Raw genomic sequence first — 22397 nt, forward strand, 5'->3', positions numbered from 1 at the left:
GGGGGAGCGGCCGCAGGTGGCCCCAACCCCCCCCCCCGCGACCGCTCCGACCCCGACGCGCCACGGGGGGGCCGCGGCCACGCGCGACCCACGCCCCCCCTCCCCCCCCACGGTGCACGCGGCCGCGGGAGGAGCCGGGACCCCCGGCCCCGGGGGGGGAGCGCCGGGACCCCCCCGCCCCGCCCGGCTGCGGGGGGCGCCCGTGGGACCCGCGCGGCTCCGGAGCGCCCACGCGTGGGGGGCGTCCGTGGGACCCCCGCCGGGACCCCGCCGTGCGAGGGGGGCGCGGGGCTCGCCCGTGGGGGGGCCGCGGGGCGCCGCGAGGGGGGCGGGGCCGGGCGGGGCGGGGGGCGGCCACGCGTGTCCGTGTCCGGGGGTCCACGGGGGGCGCCGCGGCCGGGGCGCAGCGCGGGACACGGGGGGCGCCCGGCCCCGCCCACCCCCTCATGACCACGCCCACCCCCGTCCTTTCCACGCCCACCCCCTCCCGGCCCCGCCCCGTGCCACTGCCCCCGCCCCCGCAGCAGTCACGGCCCCGCCCACATCCTCAGGCCACGCCCACCGCGCCCCCTCCCCCGGGGCCCTGCCCCTGCCCCTCCCGCAGCCCCCAGACAGGGGGGACACGGGGGGCACAGGGACGGGAGGGGGGCAGACGGGGACAGGGACGAGGGCAGGGGGCAGGGGACACAATATGGGGCTGGGGGCCAGGACTGGGATGGGGGCACAGGGACAGGGCTGGGGACAGGGACGGGGGAAGGCCATAGGGGACACAATGTGGGGCTGGGGACAGGGACTGGGGACAGGGCTGGGGACGGGCCCCGCAGTGCCACCCCTTGGGAGACGCCTCCGAATCCCACAAAAGCACCGCGAGACGAGGACGTCGTTGGCTGCCAGCGCTCTGATCTGGGGGCTGCCACCGGCGGGGGGGGGACACACAGGGGACGTGGGGCCACCCTGGGCCCCCCCCCGCCAGCGGGGCCACGGCGTCACGGGGTGAGGCAGGTGGCCGGGGGGGACTTGGCGGCATCCAGCTGGATGAAGAGCGCTGCGGGAGAGAGGGGGGGGGGGGTCGGCAGGGCGGGGGGGGGCACCGGGAGCCCTGCCCCCCACCCCTACGGTGCGTGGTGGTGGCAGCGGGTGGCAGCAGGGCACTGGCGCCCTCTCCTGCCTGCCACCCGGCATCACCCTGAGACGGGGACCCGGGGTGGGGGGAGCTCTGTGGGGAGGGGACGGGGACGGGGGTGTCGGTGTCCCCGTCCCCCCAGTGCCCCCCGTCCTCACCGGTGGCCTCGGCGTGCAGCGTGTCCCCTGCGGCGCCGCGCACCTGGCAGGAGAGGAAGATCTTGCGGCCGTCGCGCCTGTCCACGCCGCCGTCCACCAGCACCACGGAGCCCAGCGGCACGGGGCTGCGGGGACAGCGCGCGGGGTCACGGCCCGGCGGGGGGGGGGGCGGAAACCGGGACACCCCCCCCCACACCACCCCGACACGGTGTCCCCGGGGTGCCACTCACGCCAGGAAGTCGATGCTGAGCTTGGCCGTCATCACGCGCCCGGCGGCCGCCAGCGCGCAGGTCCCCAGCGTGGTGTCGATGATGGTGGCGATGGCGCCGCCGTGCATGAAGCTGCGGGGACGGGGGAGCGCGGTCAGGGGGGGACGGGACGGGACGGGACGGGGCACGCGGCGGCGGCAGCGGCGGCACCTACCCGGGGTGGCCCTCGAGGTACGGCCCCGGCTGGCAGAGGCAGAGCGCGCGGTTGCCGGCGCTGTGCAGGAAGGTGACGTACTCGAAGCCGGCGCCCTCGGCGTCCGTGCTGCGCAGGAACAGCCGCGTCCCCATCCCCTGCCCGGCCGCAGCTGGGGACACGGGGACGGTGACGACGGGGACTCGAGGACACCCCCCCGCCCCGTCACCCCGCGGCTGTCACCTGGGAAGTGATCGAGGGCGTTGCGGTAGGAGGGGACGCGGCGCCAGGAGCCGTCAGCGGTGCGGCGCAGGAGGCGCTCGTAGTGCTCGCGCATCGCCGCGCTCCAGCTCCCGTTGGGCACCGCCAGGTCCTGCAGGGCCGCCGGCCCCGAGCACCGCGCCTGGGGGGACACGGGGACACACACGGGGGGAGCGGTGCTGACAGCGGGTCCGGCCCTGGGGACGCTCCGGCTCCGAGGAGCAAGGGGACTTCGGGGTGAGTCCCCAGCGGGGCGTCCCCTCCGTCCCCATGTCACCACCCCGTGTGCCCCGGTTGCTGCCCCTCGTCCCCACCCCATGCCCCCATGTCCCTGTGCCATGTCCCTGTGTCACCACCCATCTTCCCCACCCCACGTCCCCGCATGTCCCCACCCAATGTCCCCATGTCCCCACCCCATGGACCTGTGTTCCCCATCCCATGTCCCCGTGTCACGTACCCGTGTCACCACCCCATGTCCCCACATGTCCCTACATGTCCCCGCGTCCCCACCCCACGTCCCCACGTCCCCACCCCGCGTCCCCACCCCACGTCCCCACGTCCCCACCCCACGTCCCCACCCCAGGTCCCCACGTCCCCACACGTCCCCATGTCCTCATCCCATGTCCCCAGCCCATGTCCCAACACCACGGCCCCAGCCTGTGGCCCTGTGTCACTGCCCCACGTCCCCGTGTTCCCCACCCCGTGTCCCCCCGTCCCCGTGTCCCCGTCCCCCTGTCCCCGTGTCCCCGCGTCCCACTCACTGTGCCCGTGCCCCGGGGCCGTCCCCGTGCCCCCAGTGCCCGCGCCACGACGCCGCGGCTCCGCCACATGGCGCCGGCGGTGACGTCACGGCCGGTCAGGGAGACCCGGTGCTGACGTCACTCGGGCGCGGCGGTGACGTCAGCCCCGCTCCGCGGAGCCCCCGGCGGGTCAGAGGTCAAAGGTCAGCGCGGCGCCCGCTGCCCCCTGACACGTGACCTTCAGCGCCCCCCGCCCCGCCCCCACCCGCTGCGCCCGCGGCGCTGCGCGACCTCCGGACGCGGCGACCGCTGGGCCGCGGGGCCACGCCCACCGCGCTACGTCATCGGGAGGGGCGGGGCCTCCCGGAGGGGGCGGGGCCTCTGCCGCTTCCGTTGTGCCCGCGCGCCCCTGCCCCGCCCTGGGGGCGCCTGCGGGGCCCTGGGGGGGGTCCCGGGGGGTCCCTGGGGGGTCCCGGGGGCCCGCCCGCCCCCGCACAGCCCCACGGGCCCCCCCGGCGGCCGGTGCGGCCCCGCACCTCCCGGGGGGGGCCCCACACGGCCCTGCACGGCTCTGTGCTGCCCCCAAGGGGCCCCGCACGGCGCCACCGGCCCTACACAGCCCCTGTGGTCCCCTACAGAGCCCTGCAGAGCCCCCCCCGAGCTCCTGGGCTCCCTGTGCAGCCCCGGAGAGGCCCTATGGACCCCATACAGCCCCGTACAGCTCCTCTGGGCCCCCTTACAGCCCCTATATGATCCTATACAGCCCCTGTATGACTCCATACAGCCCCTGTATATCCTTGTGCTGCTCTCGGTAGCACCGCAGCCACCCTACACAGCCTTACGGACGCCTGTACAGCCTTACCCGTCCCTGCACAGCTCCTAACGGCCCTGTACGGCCCCTACAGGTGACTTGTACAGCTCCGTACAAAGCTCCACAGCACTTGCAGATCACCTATACGCCTACACAGCCCTGCACGGGCCCTGTAGACCCCCCACTATACCCCTGTGCAACCTCTGTAGATCCTCTATAAAGCCCTGTACAGCCCCTGTAGCCTCCACCCCACCCCTCTGGTTTTCTATGGGCCCTACAGACCCCGCTACACCCCCATACCGCCCCATATAGACTTTCATACAGCCCTGTACGTGAGACAGGGGCACGAAGGGGAAGGGGTGATGAGATGGGGGCACGAAGGAGACAGGGACCCCGGAGGGACGGGGACACGAAGGAAGGAGACAGCCCCGGTGTAGTACAAAACAGCTTTATTGGGGTCCGGCGGGAGCGCGGGGCCGGGGCCGCGCCGGGGGGGCTCACTTCCTGCCCTTCTGCTTCATGTGCACCACGAAGTAGTCGTTGCAGGCGATGGTGAGCCCGGCCACCAGCGAGAAGAAGCTCTGGAAGCCCACCTTGCCGTCGCGGCACTGGTCCAGGTCCTTCATGATCTTGTCCAGCGCCATCGGGTCGCGCTGGTTCTGCGGACGGCAGAGCCGGGTCACGGCCCCGTCACCCCGCTTCCAGGGCTGGACACCCCCAGATTTATTCCCCCCCCCCCCCCCCCCAGATTATTCCCCCGCTCACCTCCAAGAAGCCGGGGAACTCCTTCTCCATCAGCACCCGCAGGTCCTCCTTGCTCAGGTGGTTCTTGTCCCCCGCGTACTTGTGGAAGGTGAACATCAGCGTCTCCATGGCGTGCTCCATCTGGGACGGCATGGCTGCGGGGGGGCTCCGGGGGGGCTCTGGGGGGGACTCTGGGGGGGGCACAGCGGCGCTCAGCACACACCCGGAGCTTTCCGCCCGGGTGACTCAGCTCTGGGCAGCGGCCGCGGGGTGGGGCCGGGTGTGGGGGGAGAGGGGGGGGGCATGCTGCGGGTGTCCCCCCCTCGTCCACTCCCCCCCCCCCCCCCCAGTGCTATGGGGCACCCTAGGGAACCCCGGCGTCATGGGCTGGCTGAGTCACGGGGGCGTTTTGGTGCCTCCTCCCTGGGTGGGGCTCAGCACCCCCCCCTTGGATTCCCCACAACTCGGGGGGGGCGGACACACCCCATGCAGCCCCCCCCTGGTTTTGGGAAGGGAGGCAGAGATCAGAGATCTGGGGGGAAGCAAGCGGGGTGCTGGGGTGCCCCAACCACCGCCGTGACCCCCCCCCCACTCCCAGCTCAGCCGCAGGGGACCCCCTGGTGCTGCGGGGGGTGGTGTGGGAGAGTCCAGGCTTGGTTTTGGGGACCCCCCCGTGGGTTGCGGCGTGGGCCAGGAGCTGCCCGCCACCGGAACAGGAACCAGCCCAGCCCTTGGGGAAAAATGGGGGGGGGCACCCTCTGCACCGCAGGACCCCCGCCAGGCACGCCCCAGCCCAGGCTGAACCCCCCCAGGGGCATAAGTGCTGCGGGGGGGCTGTGGCCTCTCGGGGAGGGGGGGGGACACCCCCCAGTGTCCCCCCAACTTTATGGGATACTGGGGGGGGAGAGCCCACGGTAGAGCGTGGGGAGAGGGAAGCCCCTTCTAAAGGGGGGTGCAGGATTGGGCCCCCCTCGAATGGGGGGGGGCAGGATCGGGTCCTCCCGATGGGAAGGGCGGAATGGGGGGGTCCCTCTGAGAAAGGGGGGGGTCCCTCTAAGAAAGGGGGGGGTCCTCTAAGAAAGGGGGGGGTCAGGATTGGGGGCAACACCACCCTACCTGGGGGCTCCCCCCCAAAATGAGGGGTGCAGGATCGGCTCCCCCGTAGATCGGGGGTGCAGGACCCGGGGGGGGGTGGGGGGGGGCAGATTTTGGGGGTGTCCCTCGGGTCGGGGGTCCGGGACCGGGCCGGTACTCACCGGGCGGCGTGGAGCGGGGCAGTGGCGGGGCGCGGCGCCGCCCGGGATAGGCACGGCGGGGGCGGGACGGCCCGGGGGGGGGGTCGGGGGGGGGGGGCAGGGCCTCGGGGGGGGGCCCGGGGCAGCCCCGCTGAGTCACCCGCTCCCCGCCCGGCCCAGGCCCGGCCCTGCCTGGCACCACCCTGCCGCTGGCCTTGGTGCACCCCCCCCCCCCAAAAAAAAAGTGCCCCCGACCCCCCCCGGTCTGTCTGACCGTCTGTCCCGCCCCCCGTCCGTCCGTCCTGCCCCCCCCAGCCCCCCGGGAACGGGACACCCCACCCCCGGGACACGGCCACCCCCTGGGGACCCTCGGGCCACCCTGGCTGATAGCACCCCATCACGGGGGGGGGATTAGCGGGTGCAATTAGCGCTAATTAGAGCCCCCGGGGCAGCACGGGGCGCGTGGCGGGGCACCGGGCCAGCGGCCGCCCCCGCAGCGCCCCGGGGTGCTCCTGGCGCTGGGGCGGGGAGCGGGGCGGGGGGGGGGGCACGGTGACACCCCCCCGGCCCTGCGGACCCCAGGCAAAAAGGGGGGGGGGGGGCGGGGGGTGCAAAGGGCAGGGCAGGCGGGGCCCCCCCGCACCCATGGGTGCTGGCAGCCTCCCCTGGGACGGGGAAAGAGCGAGGCCTGGCCTCGAGCCCCTCTCAATGGAGGGGGGGGGGGGGCGGCTCCTCCAGGCCCCCCCTCCCCACAATGCCCCCCCCAAAATGCCCCCCCCCGCCCTCAGCCCCACCCCCGGCGCTCTCTCAACCCTCAGCCCCCCTCCCCCTTTACCCCCAGGGCCGCCTTTCCTCAGCCCCCCCCATCCAGGGGTCTCCCCCCCCCTCACGTAACCCCCGCCCCCCCCCCCGTCACCCCAAGGTCCCCCCAAACCTCGTCCCCCCCCCGCCCCCCGCCGCCCTCCCGGCGCCCTGCCCGCAGCCAAGATGGCGGCGCCCCCTCGCGGCCCGCAATGGGCGCGAAGCCGCGGCCCGCCCGCTCCCAAGATGGCGGCGGCGCGCTCCCCGCCGCGGGGCCGGCCCGCCGCCCCGCCAGCCCGCCCGCACCCAACATGGCGGCGGCGCCGCAACGCTCCGGAAGGGCGCTGAAGCCGGCGCCCCCCGGCCCGGAAGGCGCCGCCCTCCCGCCCGTATCCAAGAGGGCTCCGCTCTGCGCGGCTTCCCCCGCGGGCGTGAAGGCGGCGAGGTGCGCGTGGCCCGGATGCGGGCGGGGCCCGGGGGGGGGCCGGACGTTGCGTCGCGCCGCGAGAGCCGCCCGCGAGCGGGGAGCGGAGCGGACGGAGCCGACATGGCGGCGCCGGGCCTGCCCCGGCCCTGACGGGAGGCGGCGGCGGCGCCTGGGCGCGGGCAGCGCCAGCGGCGGCCCGGGGGAGCGGAGCGGGGCCGAGCCGGCGGGCATGGCGGCGGCGGCCTAGGGCGGGCCGCGGCGGTGCCTGCGGTGAGGGCCCGGCCCGGCGGCGGCGGCGGCGGCGCCTGACAGGCCCCGGCCCGGCCCGGCCCGCGAGGCCCCGGGCGTGGCGGCCGCGGGGGGGGCCCGGGGGGGCCGCTGCGCTCTGCCCGCGGGGCCGCGCCGCCCCCTCGGAGCTCCGCGGCCTCGGCGCCCCCCCCCCCCCCCCCGCCCCCCCCCCAGGCCTCGGGGGCGGCCCGCGGGGAGCCGCCGCCGGTTCCCGAGCGAGGCCGCAGCGGGGGCAGGGCCCGGGGAGGAGCGGGGCGGCGGCGCCCCCCCCGGCTGCGGGGAGCCCCTCGGGTAGGGGGAGCCGAGGTCCGGGGGCTTTGCGCCGAGCTGCGGGCAGGGCCGAGGCCTCGGGGCGGTCGGTGCGGGCGTAGGGCTCCCGTTGGTGCTGGCGGCTGAAATAAACGTAGGGCGGCGCGGCCGGGCGCTGGGCAGGGAGCTGAGCAACCCCCCTGCACCCGGGGGCCCTGCTGGGGATACGCCAGTGCTGAGGAGCCGGGGGAGCGAGGCCAGGCACGGAGCTGGGGCCGCGAGCGAAGGAGAAGGGATGGGCTGAGTTCTGCAAGAGCTGCCCGCCCCGCGATCCCTTCTCTTGGCTTGTTTTTTTTTTTTTTGGTAACGTAACCTGGTTCAGTTTCTGGAGGAGTTGTTAGCAAGCAAACGGAGGTTTAAGGTGCTGCGAGCAGGCTGCCCCTCGGCCGGTGCGGGCGGCGTGAGGAGCTGCTGGTGAGAAGGGAGCGGGGCTCGCTCTGCACGGAACGGGGTCTGTGAACGGAGCGGCCTGGGGAGCGCGAGGCTGGGCCTGGACTTTCCTCCTCCCCCGTGTCCATAAGTTATTTCAGGGTGAAGTAGTAGGAAAAAGAAGGTTTGGGCGTCAGAGTTGTTGGAAGGAAACGCCAACAAAAGGACTCTTGGGTGGCTTCTGGCAAGTCTACCAGCTCGAGTAGCGAACTCCGAGACCTGACGCTGGAAGTTTGGCTCCCCTGGCACAAGAGCCGTCCGCGAAACTCTCTGTGGGAGCCTAGGTGGTGGTGTCGGGTGGTTTATTTAAAAAGCCAAGGAGAAAAGGGGATAGAAGACTTCGTAACAGTTCTTGCTTGGCTGCTGTGCTCAAATCGCCGCGCCAGAGCGGATACAAGCGAGACCCGCAGAGCTCCTCGTGCAGGTTGGTGTCCCTCCGTCTGGTTGTTTCCTGACGTGCCCGTCACTCGCCCGTTCCTCGCTCGTGGAGGGCACGGCGCCCGCCTTCCGTGCCGGGGCAGAGGGGGCCGGGGGTCGGGTTCGTGCCGCGGGAGCCGCGTCGTGGCCGGCCCCAAAGTTCGGGAGCTGTGGCCGAGGTGCAGCGCTCGCGGGTGGCCCCGAGCTTGGGGGGGGGCTGGCTGCGGGTCGGGACTGGTGGCAAAAAGGGGCCGGGCGCCTCGAGGCGCCGCTGTCGGTGGCGGTGATGCTGCCGGTGGCGCGTCCCCTGCCCGTGCCTCGGTTTCCAGGGCTCGAGCGCTGTCACGGCGCTGCCTGCTGGCGGCCGAGCGGCTCCAGCGCGCCGTGGGGCTGCCTCCCCTGAAGGGGGGGGGGGAAGGGAAAAAAAAAAAAAAAAGTGAATTTTCTGGTTCTTTCCACGCGGTTCTGGTTTCGGTTCTGCCTGCAGCCAGTGCTGGGCCCTGGCACGGGACACGTCGGTCGCGGTGCGTGCGCAGCCTTGGCGCCCCGTCGCTTGCCCCAGACTTCGCCCCTGCGCGCGCCGCCCTCGGTGCTCCCCCAGGGTTTCCCTCCCTCCCGTTCCAGGCACGGTCCCGGCCGCGGTCCCGCCGGGTGGTGGTGGTGCTGCTCCGCCTCAGCACCGTCCTTCTGCGGGGGCTGCGGCCCCGTGTCCCGACGGCCCCTCCTGTCCCGACGGGCGCTGCGGTGGGAGCCGAGGCTCCCGCAGGATTCCTGCCGTCGCCGCCGGGGGGCAGGGGTTAGAACCGGGGGGCGTGAGCGAGGCGCTGAGCGTGTGGGAGCAGCGATCCCTCCCCCGGCTCAGCGCTCCCGACCGCGCTCGGCCGTCCCCAGCAGTCGGTGGCACTATTTTTACACCTGGCCGCCTCCCGTGGGGCTGCGAGCGCTTCGCCCGCTGACGTGAGCCCCGAGTGCGGGCGGCGCGGCCCAGCGTCCCCTCCTCCGCGGCGCTGCCCCGTCTGCGTGCCTCGTGCGTGACGGCACGCGGCGCTGCCGCTGCGGGAACTGCCCTCGGAAGGGGTCGGGGTGCGCGGGACGGCCGGGCCTCCCCTGAGGTGGTCCCGGTGGTGGCAGCTCGGCCCGTCTTCTGCTGGCGACCCTGGGGATGTTTCCCCGGGGCTGGGACGCGTCCGCTCGGCCCCCGTGGCCCTGGGGGCTCTCGGGATCCCTCCCGAGCTGCAGGCGGGGGCAGAGCGCTACGGGGTAAAGGCCAAAAGCCCTCCGAGGGGACAGCCGCGGGTTCCTCGCGGTTCTTCCGCGCTTGGTTTGCCCTCTGCCCAGCGGGGCGAGGATACCCGCGCCCTCCTAACCAACTGCCTTGTCCCTGCCGCCTGGGCTTACTGGGCCCACGAGCAGGCCGGGGCCGTGCCCGTCCTTCACCCTCCCGGGACCTGGGGGCGTTTGCTGACCCCGGGCCCCTCGCGGTGCTCCCAGCCGGGATCGGTCAGGGCTGGTGGGACACGGCCCCTGCCCCGGGAGCTGCCGGGCCGGTGGAGTGCTCCTGGCCAGGCGGCTTCCCCTCTCGGCCTGCCCGGTGATGGGAGCCCCTCGGGGCCGGGAGGTGCAGCGGGAGCACCCAGCCCGTCCCGTCCCATCCCGGGAGTCGCCTGCGAGCGCTTCGCCCGCCGAGGTAACGCTGAGCGAGGCGGCAGCGGAGGCGCTCGGTGGCCCCGTGGCGCCCGCTCTCGTGGCACGGTGCGCCGGGACGCCGCCCTGGGGGACGAACCCCTGGGAGCAGAACTTCAGCTCGCGGCCGGGCCCGGGGCGCGTGGCGTGGGCGCGATGCGGGGGCTCTTCCCCTGGCGTTGGGGCCCAAACCTCGCGGTGAAGTGGGGCGCCCCGCGGAGACGAGCAAGGCTCGAGCTGACTGACTGCCGAGCGCCTCGGCGGCCCCAGAAGCTCGTTTTTCCTGTTCACCCCAAATTATTTTAATGATCCCTGAGCGCTTGGTGCGTCTCCTCCCGCCCGTGCGACGTGCCGCCTGCCGGTGCCGCCTGCCGGGGCCGCCTGCCGGGGCCGAGCTAGCGCAGGGCGAGGGGCAGCAGTCCCGGGGCCACCAGACCCTGCGCTCGCGGCACCTCCGTGGTCTGCGGCCGCTCCTCGGGGGGATTTTTACATTTCCTGAGGATTTGGGGTTTTTCTTGTGCCCGTGCGCAGCGACGCGCCCCGCTCTGCTGCTCCTCGGGGATGGGACCGGGAGGGGAGCCAGCCGCGAGCGCAGCGGGGGCCTCGGCCCAGTCGTGGCCGCAGGAATCCCCTGCTTGAAGACAAATCCGACAGCTTTCTGCGGGTGTGGGTGGTGCAGCTCTGGGAGCTGCCCCTCGGGACCCAGTGGCTTCCCCCCCGCCCCCCCCCCCAAAACGAGCCTTGTCCTGCTCAGTCCCTTCTGGCTCAGCCCGGGCGGCGCAGAGCTGCTTTTCTCCCCTGGAAGAAAACATGCGGCGTGATTCCCGGGCGGTGCCAGGTAATCGGAAGACAGTCTGCCTGATTCCTGCCCCGGGTTTCAAACAGCTCGGTGCCCGCCCAGCCCGACCCCGAGCCCTCCTCAGCGCAGGGGATCCAAAACCTGCCCCAAAACCAGGTCCCGGGGACGAGCGCTCAGGAGCTGGGCGGCGAGGCGGGACCGGAGCGCCCGGACCGGTGACCGCGGTGCCGGGCTCTGGGTGGGTTCCCTGCCTTTGGCCCGGGGCGGGTGAGAGGAGCGCGGCTCCCCGGGGACAGAGGTCAGGGCCGCGGGTGCCCCGTGCCGCTGCCAGGCCCCGGGGCGAGGCGAGGAGCCCGGCGGCGAGGGCGCGCTTGGCTCCGTGCTTGGCTTTCGCGGAGAGCTGGCGGCCGCCCCGAGCCGCCCGCGCTCGCCTCTCCCCGCTCGCCGCCGGTGGTGCGTGAGTGTGTGTAGGGTATTTATAGGCTGCCTTGCGACACCCGGGGCCAGCAGCGAAATACCAAAACACCAACGAGTGCGTGCGAAATCTTTATTTCAAAAAAAAAAAAAAAAAAGCCACGGCTACCAACAGAACAACCCCCGGCGGGGCGAGGGCGAGGGGACGCGGTGGCGCTGCCCGCTGTCCCCCGGCCCCGCTGCGGTCGCCTCGGGTGAAGTTTTCCCATTTTGTTGAGGCCGCTCGCGGGGTTGGGCGGAATCCCCTCGGGACCGGGCGTCGCTGGAGCCCTGGGCTGCCGATCCCCCCGCTGCGGGGCTGACGGGCGGCTGCTGCCGCAGCTTCGGGTGCCCAAAACTTGGTCTGGAAACAGCCGGGGGGGCGCCGGGGGCAGCCTGTGCCCGCGCAGCCGGGCCGGGGGCTCTCGGGGGGAGCTTTGGGAGCTCGGCGGGGCCGCTCGTGCCCGGCCCCCGCTGGAGATCAGGGCGAGGTCTGCAAGCGCTCGCTGTCAGCGTCCTGCCTCGAGGGAGGTGCCGGGAAGGGCAGCATGGGGCGGCTCGTGGTTCTCCTCCTGGTGACGGCCTCCCCATGGACGATTCGAGGACCCGAGGGATCTGCCCCCCCCTCAGGGGGTGTGCGGGGCCGTGGCCCGGAGCCGCGCGCGAGTTGGACGTTGCGGTGCCGCTCTGTGGCTCTCCTCCCGCGGCGGGAGGAGCGGTTCCGGGAGCGCCGGGGGGGCTTCGCTCTGCTTTTCTCCCCCCGCTTTTCCTCCGGGGAAACAGCCCCGGGCCGGCTGCTCCGGGAGCTGCCTCCCTGACGCCGCGGCTCCGCCGGGGGACGTTGCCCAGCGCGGCGCCCTCCCTGTCCCCGCCGCAGCGCTCGGAGCGGCGTCACCGCACGCGCCTTGTTGCAGCCATTCGGATTTCACTGCAGGAATCAAACCCCTCAGACCCCTCCGAACCCCACCAGCACCCTGCTGCACCCCGAGCAGGGCCCGGGCAGCTCCCGCGGAGCACCGAGGGGCCTCCCGGGGCCTCGGGATGAGCCCGGCCGTGAGTCACGGCGGCACCGGGGCGGGCGGGGAGGCTCCCGTGTTTACGCCGTTGCTGTTTTGGGAGCTGGAGCCACACTCGGTGGGGTTCCGTGAGCTGGCGTGCGGGTGGGGCCGCTCGGAGCGGGGAGCCGTGGCCGTGGGTGCAGCCCCGGCACCGAACAGGGTGGATTTGCACAGGGAGGACGGCGAGAATTGCAGCGAATCCCACTTTTTTTCACCCTTTTCCTGAGTTTAACCCCCCTCGGGTGCGCTGCGGGTCACTTGAAGCGCCCGTGCCTGCGCTGGTCCCGGGTGCCGGGCAGGCTGGAGGGCCGGGCGCTGTGTCCGAGCTGGAGATCGGTGCCAGGCACGCACAAAATGCAGCGCTGGGGCGCGTGCTCCCCTCCCGGCCGCCTCGTGTCTCTCCCCTGTCGCGTGCCGCTGGCCTTCCCCTCGGCGCCGCCTGGCTCCGTGCTTCGTCTCGGCCCGCCGGGAGCTGTGCCGCTGCAGCCTCGGCTTCGGAAGCACCGAGACGTTCGGGTGCTGGCTTCTCGTGTGAAAACTCCGCTTTTGGCCCAAAGGCGGATCAACGAGGGGCTGGAAGCGCCGGCAAATGGCAGCGTCGCGGCCCCGGTGTCTCGCTGCTCGAGGGTCCCCCGGGAGAGCCCACCTCAGCAGAGCAGCCCGAGGCCTGCCGGCGGCTGTCACTCCTCGCTCGATGCCCCGGTGCGGTACCGGCGGCCGTGCCCGGCGGCTCCCTGAGGCCGGCGCCCGTCGGGGAGCACCTCAGGGCTGCTGATGGGCGCGGGGTGTCCCCCCCGGGGCCGCATCCTGGGGTTCCCTGCAAGTCACCGGCGTTACCGCCGCGGGCGTCGGGCTCGTGCCGTAGCGTGGCGGGGACTGGCCGCTGCCCGCAGGGCTCGGGGCGGCCGCCGGTGCCCGGGTTTGGTTTCTAACGCTCAGCGTCGCTGCTGAGCCGGGGAGGGGACACGTTGGGGAGCGGGGGCTGAGCTGGGGGGTGCGCAGGTCGGTTGCCCCCGGTTGGCTGGCGGCACGGTGATGCTGGCCGGGGCGGAGGCGCTCGGTGGGCGCCGAGCAGAAGTGGGACAGAGGAGCCAAGGGTGGGATTTCTGCAGGGAGCAACGGGGGCTGGACTCAAGCCCCTGCCCCCCCCCTTTGTCTTCCAGGGCCGAGCGCTGGGCACGGCGTGCCGGCGGCGGGCGAAGATGGCGGCCTTCAAGCGCAGCCGCGCGCAGGCCTGGCCGGAGGAGCGGGGCGACCGGGAGCACGGGCTCTACAGCCTGCACCGCATGTTCGACATCGTGGGCACCCACCTGACCCACCGCGACGTGCGCGTGCTCTCCTTCCTCTTCGTGGACGTCATCGACGACTACGAGAGGGGGATGATCCGCAGCGGCCGGGACTTCTTGCTGGCGCTGGAGCGGCAGGGCCGCTGCGACGAGACCAACTTCCGGCAGGTGCTGCAGCTGCTGCGCATCATCACGCGCCACGACCTGCTGCCCTACGTCACCCTCAAGCGGCGACGGGCCGGTAAGTGCCCCCCGAACCCCCGCCGGGGGCCGCGGCCCCAAACGTGCCTCCCCGGAGCGGCGTCCCCGCGGCGCTCCCCTTCCTGCTCCCCGTTTTCCCCCCGCTCGGCGCCGCTTGTTCCGGGCCTGGCTCGGGGACCCGAGCAGTGACTCCTCGTCTGATCAAATCTGGGTGAATTTGGTGCGTTTCGGGTCGTTGTTAAGCTTCCAGGCGGATGAGCCGACCTCTTTCCCCCGCCGGCTCGGCCCTGGGCCTTTTTTTGGGCCAAAACCTCGATTCGAGGAACCTCGCCCGGGTTGACCGGAGCCGGAGGAGCCGAGGAGCGCTCGCTGGTCGCAGGGGGCGTGTAAGGCAGCCGCTTCAGCAGGATTCTGCCTCCAGAATTTGCATTTTTCTTTTTAAACGAGGGTAATTGGGCTTTCTTGGCAGTTCTGGGCTGCTGAGTCTCCCTGGTTTCTGCTCACGCCGTGGGCAACCGCGATGCCAGCGCCCGGGGAAGCGGGGAGTGCGAGTAGAGGCAGGCACAGAGCTCCCGGTTTTGGGGCGAGAGGCAGCGGGGGCTCGCGGATGCGTTCAGGGCCCATCGTGCTGGTGCTGAGCAACCCCGGTAAGGGGGTTAAACCCCAACCAAGGAGCCTCAGAAACGACCCGCGCTCCAGCCGTGTGGGTTTGGGGAGGTTTCCACCCAAACGGAGCCGTGCGTGGGTGGCGCGGAGCCGGGGCCGTGCTGGGACACGGCAGGGGTCAGGCGCGGCCTCCCCGAGTTCGTGCAGGGCTCGGGGCACGAACTCTCGTGCCACAGCGCTTGTTGTGTGCCTCCTGGGGAGCTTTCTGCTTGTTTTGAGCAAAAAACCGGAGCGCAGGGAGGGCTTCGCTGCTCTCGGTCGCACGCAGCGGGGAGCTGGAGGTCAGCGTTGGGCACGCTGCCACCGCCGTGGGAGGCGACGCTCCGTGCTCGCGGGGCTCTGCTCCTGTCGCTTGTCCAGCCCCGTTTGGATGGGAATGGATTAATTAAACACCAAAATAGCGTTTCCGAGAGCGTTGGGGAGAGAGGCAGCTCGCGTGTGGCTTAGGGCACGCGGCGCTTTGCGTTAGAAAGAGGACGGATGGGTTAAAGGAAGCCCCCTCCTGGATGGGGCTCTGCCACCCCCCTGCAGCGCCCCACGGGGCACATCTCTGCGCCTCGTCCTCCTGCACAGCTCCAAAAAGGAGCAAAATCAGCCTGGGGTTAGCGTGGGGGGAAGGCGGGGAGTGGCGCTGGGCGGTGCGCAGGGAGCCCTGCGGAACGGGAGGGATCACGGAGTCACCAAACGCCCTCGTGGGGATCGGGACCGGCTCCCGAGGACCACCCAAAAACCGGACGCGTGTCCCCCCACGGCTCTGTCGCGGCGGGGATGGGCAGCCCCGAGCCGGCCCCGCTGTGATGGAAACGCCTCGAAAAAGCTCCTCGAGGCCCTGGCTGCGCACGCGTCCCGCCAGCGCCGGTTTCACCGCTCGCCCTAGGGCTGCGCAGGTACCGAGACCTGACACCGGCTGCCGCGGCTCGGTGACGGTGAGCTCGTCTCGAGTCGTGTCGGGACGTTGGGTCCCCCACAGGGGGCTCGGCCCGGAGCCCTCGGGACTTTGGGGACCCGTGCGGGGGCCTGAAGCGAGTCCAGGGCCGCTCCCCGTGGCCGTGCTGCCGGGGACCGCGGCGCTGCCCGCCCTGCCACGGGCTTGTCCCTGGGGCCGCGCGTGCACCGGCGTTGGGAGCGGGCTGCGCCGAGCCGGGTGCTGCGAGTAGCTATGGTAACGTGCAAGTGGCCTTTCCCACGCAGCGCTGTGTGGTTTTTTTTTGAGTGCTTGGCTCTAAAATGGAGTTTTTCCGAGAGGACCGGCCGAGCCGTGGCCGTTCCCGGTGCGTGGCGCCGCTGGGGAGCGCCGGTGCTGGGTGACGGCGAGCGGCGCCGCTGGGGCTGGGGGGCTGGGCGCCCTCGGTGGCTGAAGGCGCTATCTTTAGGCGAGTTTGGGCTTTATTTTTTAAACAAAACACCTGTAAGCGTAGCACCGCATCCCTCCCAAGCGCTGCGTCCTTCCCAAGCCTGATCTGCGCGCCGGGGGAAGACGCCGTGGGCGCTGGGCAGCGGTTTGTGTTGGTGCCTGCCGCCTCGGGGGGGGCCTGCAGCGCCCCCCCCCAACAAGAGGCACCTCCCCTCTCCCGCAGTGTGTCCGGACCTGGTGGACAAGTACCTGGAGGAGACATCCATCCGCTACGTGACGCCCCGGGCTCACAGCGACGCGGAGCACGGCCTCGGCCACCCCCACAAATCAGGTGAGCGCCGCACACGGGTGGGATTTGGGGCCCCCACGGGGTCCGGTCAGCAGGGACTCATCCGGACCAGCGCTGCCGCCCTGCCTGTGTCTGGTCCCCCTCACTCTGCTGCCTGACCCACAGCGGGTCACAGCAGCCCCTGCTCTGGTTGCAGGTTCCCTGATTTCCCCGTTAACGGGGAGCGCGCTCTGCCCGGCAGAAGCTACCACACAAATTACTAACAATTAATTAACAGACAGCCCGTGGCTGCTGCCAGGCTGTCCGCCAGTGCAGCAGAGGGGTTACATCCCGCCAGGCAGGAGCCCCCACCCCATAGGAACGAGGGCTTTGTGCAGGACACGAGCGGTGTCGTCCCAGGGGAAACCGCCCCCGGTGCTTGCCCCCACCTGTGGGGCTGCCCTGGGGTTGCGTTAAAGCTTTGGGTTTGTTACGAGAGCTTCATCGGGGCCCGGGGGGTGCCGGCGGGTGCCGAGCGGCTCCTGCGTGGCCGGGCGGGGGTCCCGGCCGCAGCCCTGAGCCGCCCCCTCTCCGAGCAGTGCCTCCCCACCACCCCGTGGTCTGCTGCTCCTCGGCGGGGCCGCAGATCTGCACCAAGAGGCCCGGCCGCGGCAGGGCCCCGCTCAGCAGCCAGCGCAAGCGGAGGAAGTCGGTGACGCCGGACCCGAAGGAGAAGCAGACCTGTGGTAAGAGGGGCGTGTGTGGGCTCCCAGCCCCACGCCGGGGCTGGGGGGGGACACGGGGAGGGGGCAGTGCCTCTCCCCCTGCCCCGGGAGCACGGGGCCGGCGCGCTGAGTGTCCCCGCTGCCCACAGACATCCGCCTGCGAGTCCGAGCCGAGTACTGCCAGCACGAGACGGCGCTTCAGGGCAACGTCTTCTCCAACAAGCAGGACCCCCTGGAGCGCCAGTTCGAGCGCTTCAACCAGGCCAACACCATCCTCAAGTCCCGGGACCTGGGCTCCATCATCTGTGACATAAAGTTCTCAGAGCTCACCTACCTCGACGCGTTCTGGCGCGACTACATCAACGGCTCGTTGCTGGAGGCCCTCAAGGGCGTCTTCATCACGGACTCGCTCAAGCAAGCCGTGGGCCACGAAGCCATCAAACTGCTGGTCAATGTGGACGAGGAGGACTACGAGGTCGGGCGCCAGAAACTCCTGAGGAACTTGATGCTGCAGACGGCCCCCTGACGCCCGGCAGCTGGTGGGATCCGAGCTTTTCTTCTCTATTTTTTGTTTTTCTAAAAGAAAAGGAAAAGATCATTTACTCCCCGGCTGGACTCCCGCCTGGCTGGGTGCGGCCATGGGGCCCGGCGCGGTGCGAGGAGCCGGGCCGGAGCCGGGAGCCGCGGGGAGCGCCGGAGGCTTACGTGTTCTCACCCCTTTCCTGTCCTGTCACCTTCTCTCTTGCTTCGTTTCCTTTTTCTCTTTTATTTTGTATCCATTAAAAGAAAAAAAAAGGCGAAAATCCTGCCTGGGGCGCCTCAGTGTCGGAGCGGGCGAGCTGCGAGCGCGGGGGCTCGGAACGGGGGGGCGGGGGGCTTCGCCCTGCCCCTGCGCCACCGTCCCCGTGGGCCTGGCAGCGGGCTCTGCGCGGGGCTGGCTGGTGCCAGGCGGGCAGAATCCGGCCCATTTCTCCCCAAAACACCGCCCCCCCGCCTCCCCCGCGGGTTTCTCAGGAGTCAAACCGCCCCTCGCCCAGGCTGCCCCAGGACCATGTGCCTTCGTGCCCCCTCCTGCTGGGGCCAGGGGGAGGACCCGCGCCGAGGGACGCGCTGGAACCCCTGCCCATCCCCTCCGCCTCGTCCCTCCCCTCTCCTGCCGGCAACTGGGCCAAACTGGGCCAAACCGGGCCGCGGGGGGGCCGGCCCCATCTGTTGCTGGCAGCAGGCAGCGCAGTCTCTGCCCGCACGTGTTGGCGCGCGGCCGGCAGCGTGCCGGCCTTTGGCCGCGTCCAGGCGTGACCGGCACCGCCGCCTGCTTCCTCTGCCTGCTGCCGGGGGGGGCCCGGGGGAGATTTTTCCAGCTCCACCCTAATTTTGTGGTTTTTCTCCCCAGCCCCGCTCGGCTGTAGGCTGCTCTCCCCCTGCCCCAGCAGCGCAGAGGGCTCGTGCTGCCTGTGGCTCGCCCCCCCCGCCACCAGCGTGCCCCCCCCCCCACTGCTTACGGCCGATTCTGGCACACCTTGGTGTAATTTCTGTGACTTCTGTATTTTTTAAACCTCGATATAACAGTCATATGCCCTGTGTAGCTTTCGGTTTTCTTGAAATAAACATCTACCGCAGCGCCTGGCTCCTTCCTTCCCCCCCCCGACCGCCCCCTGTGCTGCGGGGGCTTGGGGGGGGGGCTCCAAAAAGCGGGGAGCACCCCCCTGGCTGCGGCACGGGGGGGCCGCGAGGCACAGGGTGAGCCCTGAGTGCGTGTTCCTGCCCCAGCTGCTGCCTTTTGGGGGAGAAACGGCCCGAAACGGAGCGGATCCAGCCTGGCTCCGGTTTCGGGGTGGGGCCGGCGGGGTCGTTGGTGCCGGGGGAGGGGGGCTCAGGGCGTCGCGGGCAGCCCCACGGTGCCGTAGAGGTCAGGCCGCCGGTGCTCCTGCACCGGGATCTCGTGGCGGACGCGCTGCAGGTACTCGAGGTCGATCTCGGCGTAGCAGAGCCCCGGCCCCTCGCCGCACTGCGCCACCACGGTGCCCCAGGGGTCGACCACCAGCGTGTGGCCGTAGGAGGCGCGGCCCTCGTGGTTCCTGCCCGTCTGCGCCGCCGCCACCACGTAGCACTGGCTCTCGATGGCCCGCGCCCGCAGCAGCACCTGCGGGGGGACGCAGGATGGCGCCACGGCCGTGCCGCCTGCCCCCGAGGCTGAAATCCCCCCCGCGAGGGGCTTTTCGAGCTACCCCCGGGGGCAGAGCTCACCTCCCAGTGCGCAGAGCCCGTGGTGACGGTGAAGGCCGAGGGGTAGGTGAGGATCTCGGCCCCGGCTCGCCGCAGCGCCAGCGAGATCTCGGGGAAGCGCAGGTCGTAGCAGATGGAGAGCCCGAGCTGGGGGGACGGGGAGGGGACGTGAGCGAGGGCACGGGACCGAGGTGAGGAGGTGGTTAAGGGACAGCAGCGGGAGGGGGAGCCCCCGGCCGCCCCGTACCTTCCCGGCCGGCGTGCTGACCGGGGGCACGATCTCAGTGCCGTGGTTGGTGAAGCCGCTCTCCTTCATGGTGACGCGCCCCTCCAGCTCCACGTCACACAGGTGGGTCTTCCTGTAGGCGGCCACCACGCGCCCTGGGGACAAGAAGGCACAAAGCGTGGTGGGGGGGGGGGCGACGTGCACCCTGGGGTGCCCGCTCCGTGGGGCCGGGCCGGGGTCTCTCACCTGCGGGGTCCAGCAGCGCGTGGCAGTTGTAAATGCGCCGCGTGGCCGCCCAGTCCCGCCCACGCTCGTGGAAGCCGCCCAGGGACAGCCACACGCCGCAGTCCCTGCGGGGACAGCCCCGGCGTCACCCCCACGGCCACCGGGGCCGCGCCGGCGTCGCCCGGCGGCGGGGAGGGGGGGGGGCCCTACCTGGCCAGCCGCGCGTAGCGCCCCATCAGGTCCCCGTCCAGGCCCTCGGCCAGGCTGAGCGTCTGCACGGGGTCGCGGCCGATGTAGTCGAAGCCCTCGGGGAGGAAGACGAGGCAGGCGCCGCGCCGAGCCGCCTCCCGCACCAGCGCGGCGCAGGCGGCGAAGTTGAGCTCCTTGTCGGGCGTGGAGGTGACCTGGCCCACGGCCACCAGCGGCTTCGGCCCCGGGGGCCCCGCCATGGCCCGGCGGCTGCGGCACGGCCGGGTCAGGGACCGCGACGGACCCCGGGGACCCCTCGGTCGCCCCCCCCCTCCCCCCCGTAGCCGGGGTACCTGCGCGGGGGGCCGGGGAGCTGCGGGGGTCTGCAGAGGCTGCGGGGCAGGAGGAGCCGGGGCACCGCTCTCAGCCTGGGGGGGGCCGGGAGGGGGGCGCTGGGACCCCACCGGGGGTTGTGGCCCCCAGGGCACCCACCCGGGGCTGAGAGGGCGGCACCGGCCCCCTGTGCGGGCCTGGCTCCAGCTCCCCCCCCCCCAAAACTGCCCCCAGGCCCCGAGAGACCCCCCCAGTCCTCCCCAGAGGCTCCCGACGGCCCCAAATCCTCTTGGGCAGCCCCAGTTGGCCTCCAGCTCCCCCCAGCTCCCCCCAGCTGCCCTGGGCCCCCCCCAACTGCCCCCAAGTGCCCGCAGATGCTCCTCACACCCCGACCCCCCCCAGCTGCCCCCAGGACCCCCCAACTGCCCCCAGGACCCCCATAGCTGCCCCCAGGACCCAACTGACCCCAGGACCCCCCCGATTTGCCCCCAGGACCCCCTCAATTGCCCCCTACACTCCCCCAATTACACCCAGGACCCCCCAGCTGCCCCCGGGACCCCCATAGCTGCCCCCAGGACCCCCCCGATTTGCCTGCAGGATCCCCCAGCTGCCCCCAGGAGCCCTCCCCGATTGCCCCCAGGACCCGCCAGGACTCCCCCAACTCCCCCCAAGACCCTCCCGATTGCCCCCAGGACCCCCCGGTACCCCCAGACCGCCCCCGTGCCGCCCCAAACCCACCCTAGGGCCCCCCCGCCCCGTACATGCCCCGCTGCCGGCACCGACCCGGAGGCCGCGGGCAAAGTCCCCCCCGCGCTGCCCGCACCCAAGATGGCGCCGGCGCCGCCTCAGCGCGCAGCGCCGCTGCCCTTAGCCAAGATGGCGCCGGGCCGGGCCGGGCCCCCGAGCCCCCCGAGCCCCGCTTCCGGCCGGCGGCGGAAGGGGCGGGGCTCGGGGGGCGGCGGGGGAGGGGGACGATGGCGGACGGCGCGAGGGGGCGGCCCGGGGCGGCGGCGGCGCCCGGCGGGAAGGGGCTGACGGCGGAGCAGGTCCGGGGGGCGGGGCCGGGCCGGGGCCCTGGGGGGCGGGGGGGCGCCGGGGGGGGTCCCGGAGGGGTCCCGGCCCCCCCTGACCGCCCCCCCCCCCCCCCCGCAGGTGGTGGCCCGGTTCAACCGGCTGCGGCAGGAGCAGCGCGGGCTGGCCTCCAAGGCCGCCGAGCTGGAGCTGGAGCTCAACGAGCACGGGTGGGGGCACGGGGGGGCACCGGGGGTGTGAGGGGGGGGTCCTGGGGGTGTGAGGGGGACACGGGGGGGGTCCGGGGGGGGCGCTGCGGGGAGCGCGGGGGGCGCCGGGGGTGGGAGGGGGACACCGGGGGCCCCGGGGGGTCAGGGATGTGAAGGGGACGCGGGGGGGGGGGCACCGGGGGAAACGGGGGGGACGCCGGGGGCAGGGGGGGAGGGGGGTGAAGGGGACCTGGGGGGCGGGGGAGGGGGACACCGGAGGTACCAGGGGGGGTCCTGAGGGTGTGAAGGCGACACGGGGGGGGGGACACCGGGGGGACCCCGGGGATGTGAAAGGGATGTGGGAGGGGGGCACAGGGAGTGAGGGGGGGTGAAGGGGACGCGGGGCAAGGGGAGCACCGGGGGGACCCAGGGGATGTGAAGGAGACGTGGGGTGGGTGAAGGGGACAAGGGGGGGGACCTCGGGGACGTGGGGGTTTGGGGAGGAGCCCCGGGGGGTGCAGGGGGGGTCCCGTCCCCCGCCCCCCCCCCGCAGCGCGGCGCTGTGCCCAGGCTGGTGATCGAGACGCTGCGCGAGGTGGACCCCACGCGGCGCTGCTACCGCATGGTGGGCGGCGTGCTGGTCGAGAGGACCGTCAAGGAGGTGCTGCCCGCGCTGGAGAGCAACCGCGAGCAGGTGAAGGACCCCGGGGGCCTCCCCGGGACCCCGACACCCCCCCCACCGGGACCCCGACACCCCCCCACACCGTGCCACGGCCCCTGACCCCCCCCCCCCCCGGCTCTTCCCCCAGATCAGCAAAATCCTGGAGACGCTGAGCCAGCAGCTGCAGAGCAAGGGCCGGGAGCTGAACGAGTTCCGCGAGAAGCACAACATCCGCCTGCTGGGCGAGGACGACCCCCGGCAGCCCCCCAAGGAGGGCGCAGAGGGGGCCAAGGGCGGCTCCGCCGGCGTCCTCGTCTCTTAGCACCCACCGCCCCCCGTATCCCCCCCCCCCCGGTATTATTTCTCCTCCTGTTATTATTTCCCCTCGCTCGCTCTGTGAATTTTGGTAAATAAATTTGGGGGCTTTTGGGTCACGGCTGAGAGTCGGCACCGTGTGGGGCGGGGATGGGGACGGGGACAGGGACGGGACCGGGGCTGCCCTTGGCCACCTGCCCGTGACCGGCCTCGGCCGCCGCCTTCTTGCACCCGGCACCGGCGGCGCTCACAGCCGGGGCCAGGCGCGCACCAGCCCCGTGTGGCAGCGGCTGCACACGTGTGCGTGCACTCGGGGCGGTGCCGTCACTCGTGCCGCCTCGGCTGGGGGCCCAGGGGACATCGC

The 22397-nt window shown here is 72.6% G+C and overlaps 5 protein-coding genes across 10 annotated transcripts; 2 read left to right on the forward strand and 3 right to left on the reverse strand.

Moving 5' to 3' along the window:
- Positions 1 to 880: 880 nt before the first annotated feature.
- Positions 881 to 3011, reverse strand: THEM4 (thioesterase superfamily member 4). The gene is made up of 6 exons (XM_035570785.2): positions 2706 to 3011; positions 1927 to 2086; positions 1705 to 1855; positions 1512 to 1622; positions 1282 to 1406; positions 881 to 1045 (listed from the first exon to the last, which is right to left on the reverse strand). The coding sequence occupies exons 1-6, from the start codon at positions 2772 to 2774 to the stop codon at positions 987 to 989; spliced, it is 675 nt and encodes a 224-aa protein (XP_035426678.1). The 5' UTR covers positions 2775 to 3011; the 3' UTR covers positions 881 to 986.
- A 916-nt stretch (positions 3012 to 3927) lies between these two features.
- S100A10 (S100 calcium binding protein A10) lies at positions 3928 to 4430 on the reverse strand. Its single transcript, XM_035570784.2, has 2 exons — positions 4261 to 4430; positions 3928 to 4154 (listed from the first exon to the last, which is right to left on the reverse strand). Exons 1-2 carry the CDS (start codon positions 4390 to 4392, stop codon positions 3993 to 3995), a joined length of 294 nt encoding a protein of 97 aa, XP_035426677.1. The 5' UTR covers positions 4393 to 4430; the 3' UTR covers positions 3928 to 3992.
- A 2515-nt stretch (positions 4431 to 6945) lies between these two features.
- Positions 6946 to 17441, forward strand: DEDD (death effector domain containing). Of its 2 annotated transcripts, none has more exons than XM_035570781.2 (5): positions 6946 to 6972; positions 13302 to 13665; positions 15869 to 15976; positions 16513 to 16659; positions 16788 to 17441. In XM_035570781.2, the coding sequence occupies exons 2-5, from the start codon at positions 13341 to 13343 to the stop codon at positions 17162 to 17164; spliced, it is 957 nt and encodes a 318-aa protein (XP_035426674.1). In that variant the 5' UTR covers positions 6946 to 6972; positions 13302 to 13340; the 3' UTR covers positions 17165 to 17441. The 2 variants fall into 2 exon arrangements, with proteins under 2 accessions (XP_035426674.1, XP_035426672.1); XM_035570779.2 differs by lacking the exon at positions 6946 to 6972 and adding an exon at positions 7304 to 8152.
- A 723-nt stretch (positions 17442 to 18164) lies between these two features.
- On the reverse strand, positions 18165 to 20703 carry NIT1 (nitrilase 1). Of its 5 annotated transcripts, none has more exons than XM_035570782.2 (7): positions 20621 to 20703; positions 19858 to 19932; positions 19526 to 19774; positions 19337 to 19440; positions 19112 to 19245; positions 18886 to 19011; positions 18165 to 18781 (listed from the first exon to the last, which is right to left on the reverse strand). In XM_035570782.2, exons 3-7 carry the CDS (start codon positions 19762 to 19764, stop codon positions 18512 to 18514), a joined length of 873 nt encoding a protein of 290 aa, XP_035426675.1. In that variant the 5' UTR covers positions 19765 to 19774; positions 19858 to 19932; positions 20621 to 20703; the 3' UTR covers positions 18165 to 18511. The 5 variants fall into 5 exon arrangements, with proteins under 5 accessions (XP_035426675.1, XP_050572813.1, XP_050572815.1 ...); XM_050716856.1 differs by having other exon boundaries at positions 19858 to 19896; positions 20621 to 20657; XM_050716858.1 differs by having other exon boundaries at positions 19858 to 19896; positions 20599 to 20652.
- An 82-nt stretch (positions 20704 to 20785) lies between these two features.
- PFDN2 (prefoldin subunit 2) lies at positions 20786 to 22154 on the forward strand. Its single transcript, XM_035570783.2, has 4 exons — positions 20786 to 20883; positions 20990 to 21078; positions 21628 to 21751; positions 21867 to 22154. The coding sequence occupies exons 1-4, from the start codon at positions 20812 to 20814 to the stop codon at positions 22038 to 22040; spliced, it is 459 nt and encodes a 152-aa protein (XP_035426676.1). The 5' UTR covers positions 20786 to 20811; the 3' UTR covers positions 22041 to 22154.
- Positions 22155 to 22397: the final 243 nt, after the last annotated feature.

This window comes from Cygnus atratus, unplaced genomic scaffold (genome assembly GCF_013377495.2).
Source record: "Cygnus atratus isolate AKBS03 ecotype Queensland, Australia unplaced genomic scaffold, CAtr_DNAZoo_HiC_assembly HiC_scaffold_46, whole genome shotgun sequence".
NCBI lineage: Eukaryota > Metazoa > Chordata > Aves > Anseriformes > Anatidae > Cygnus > Cygnus atratus.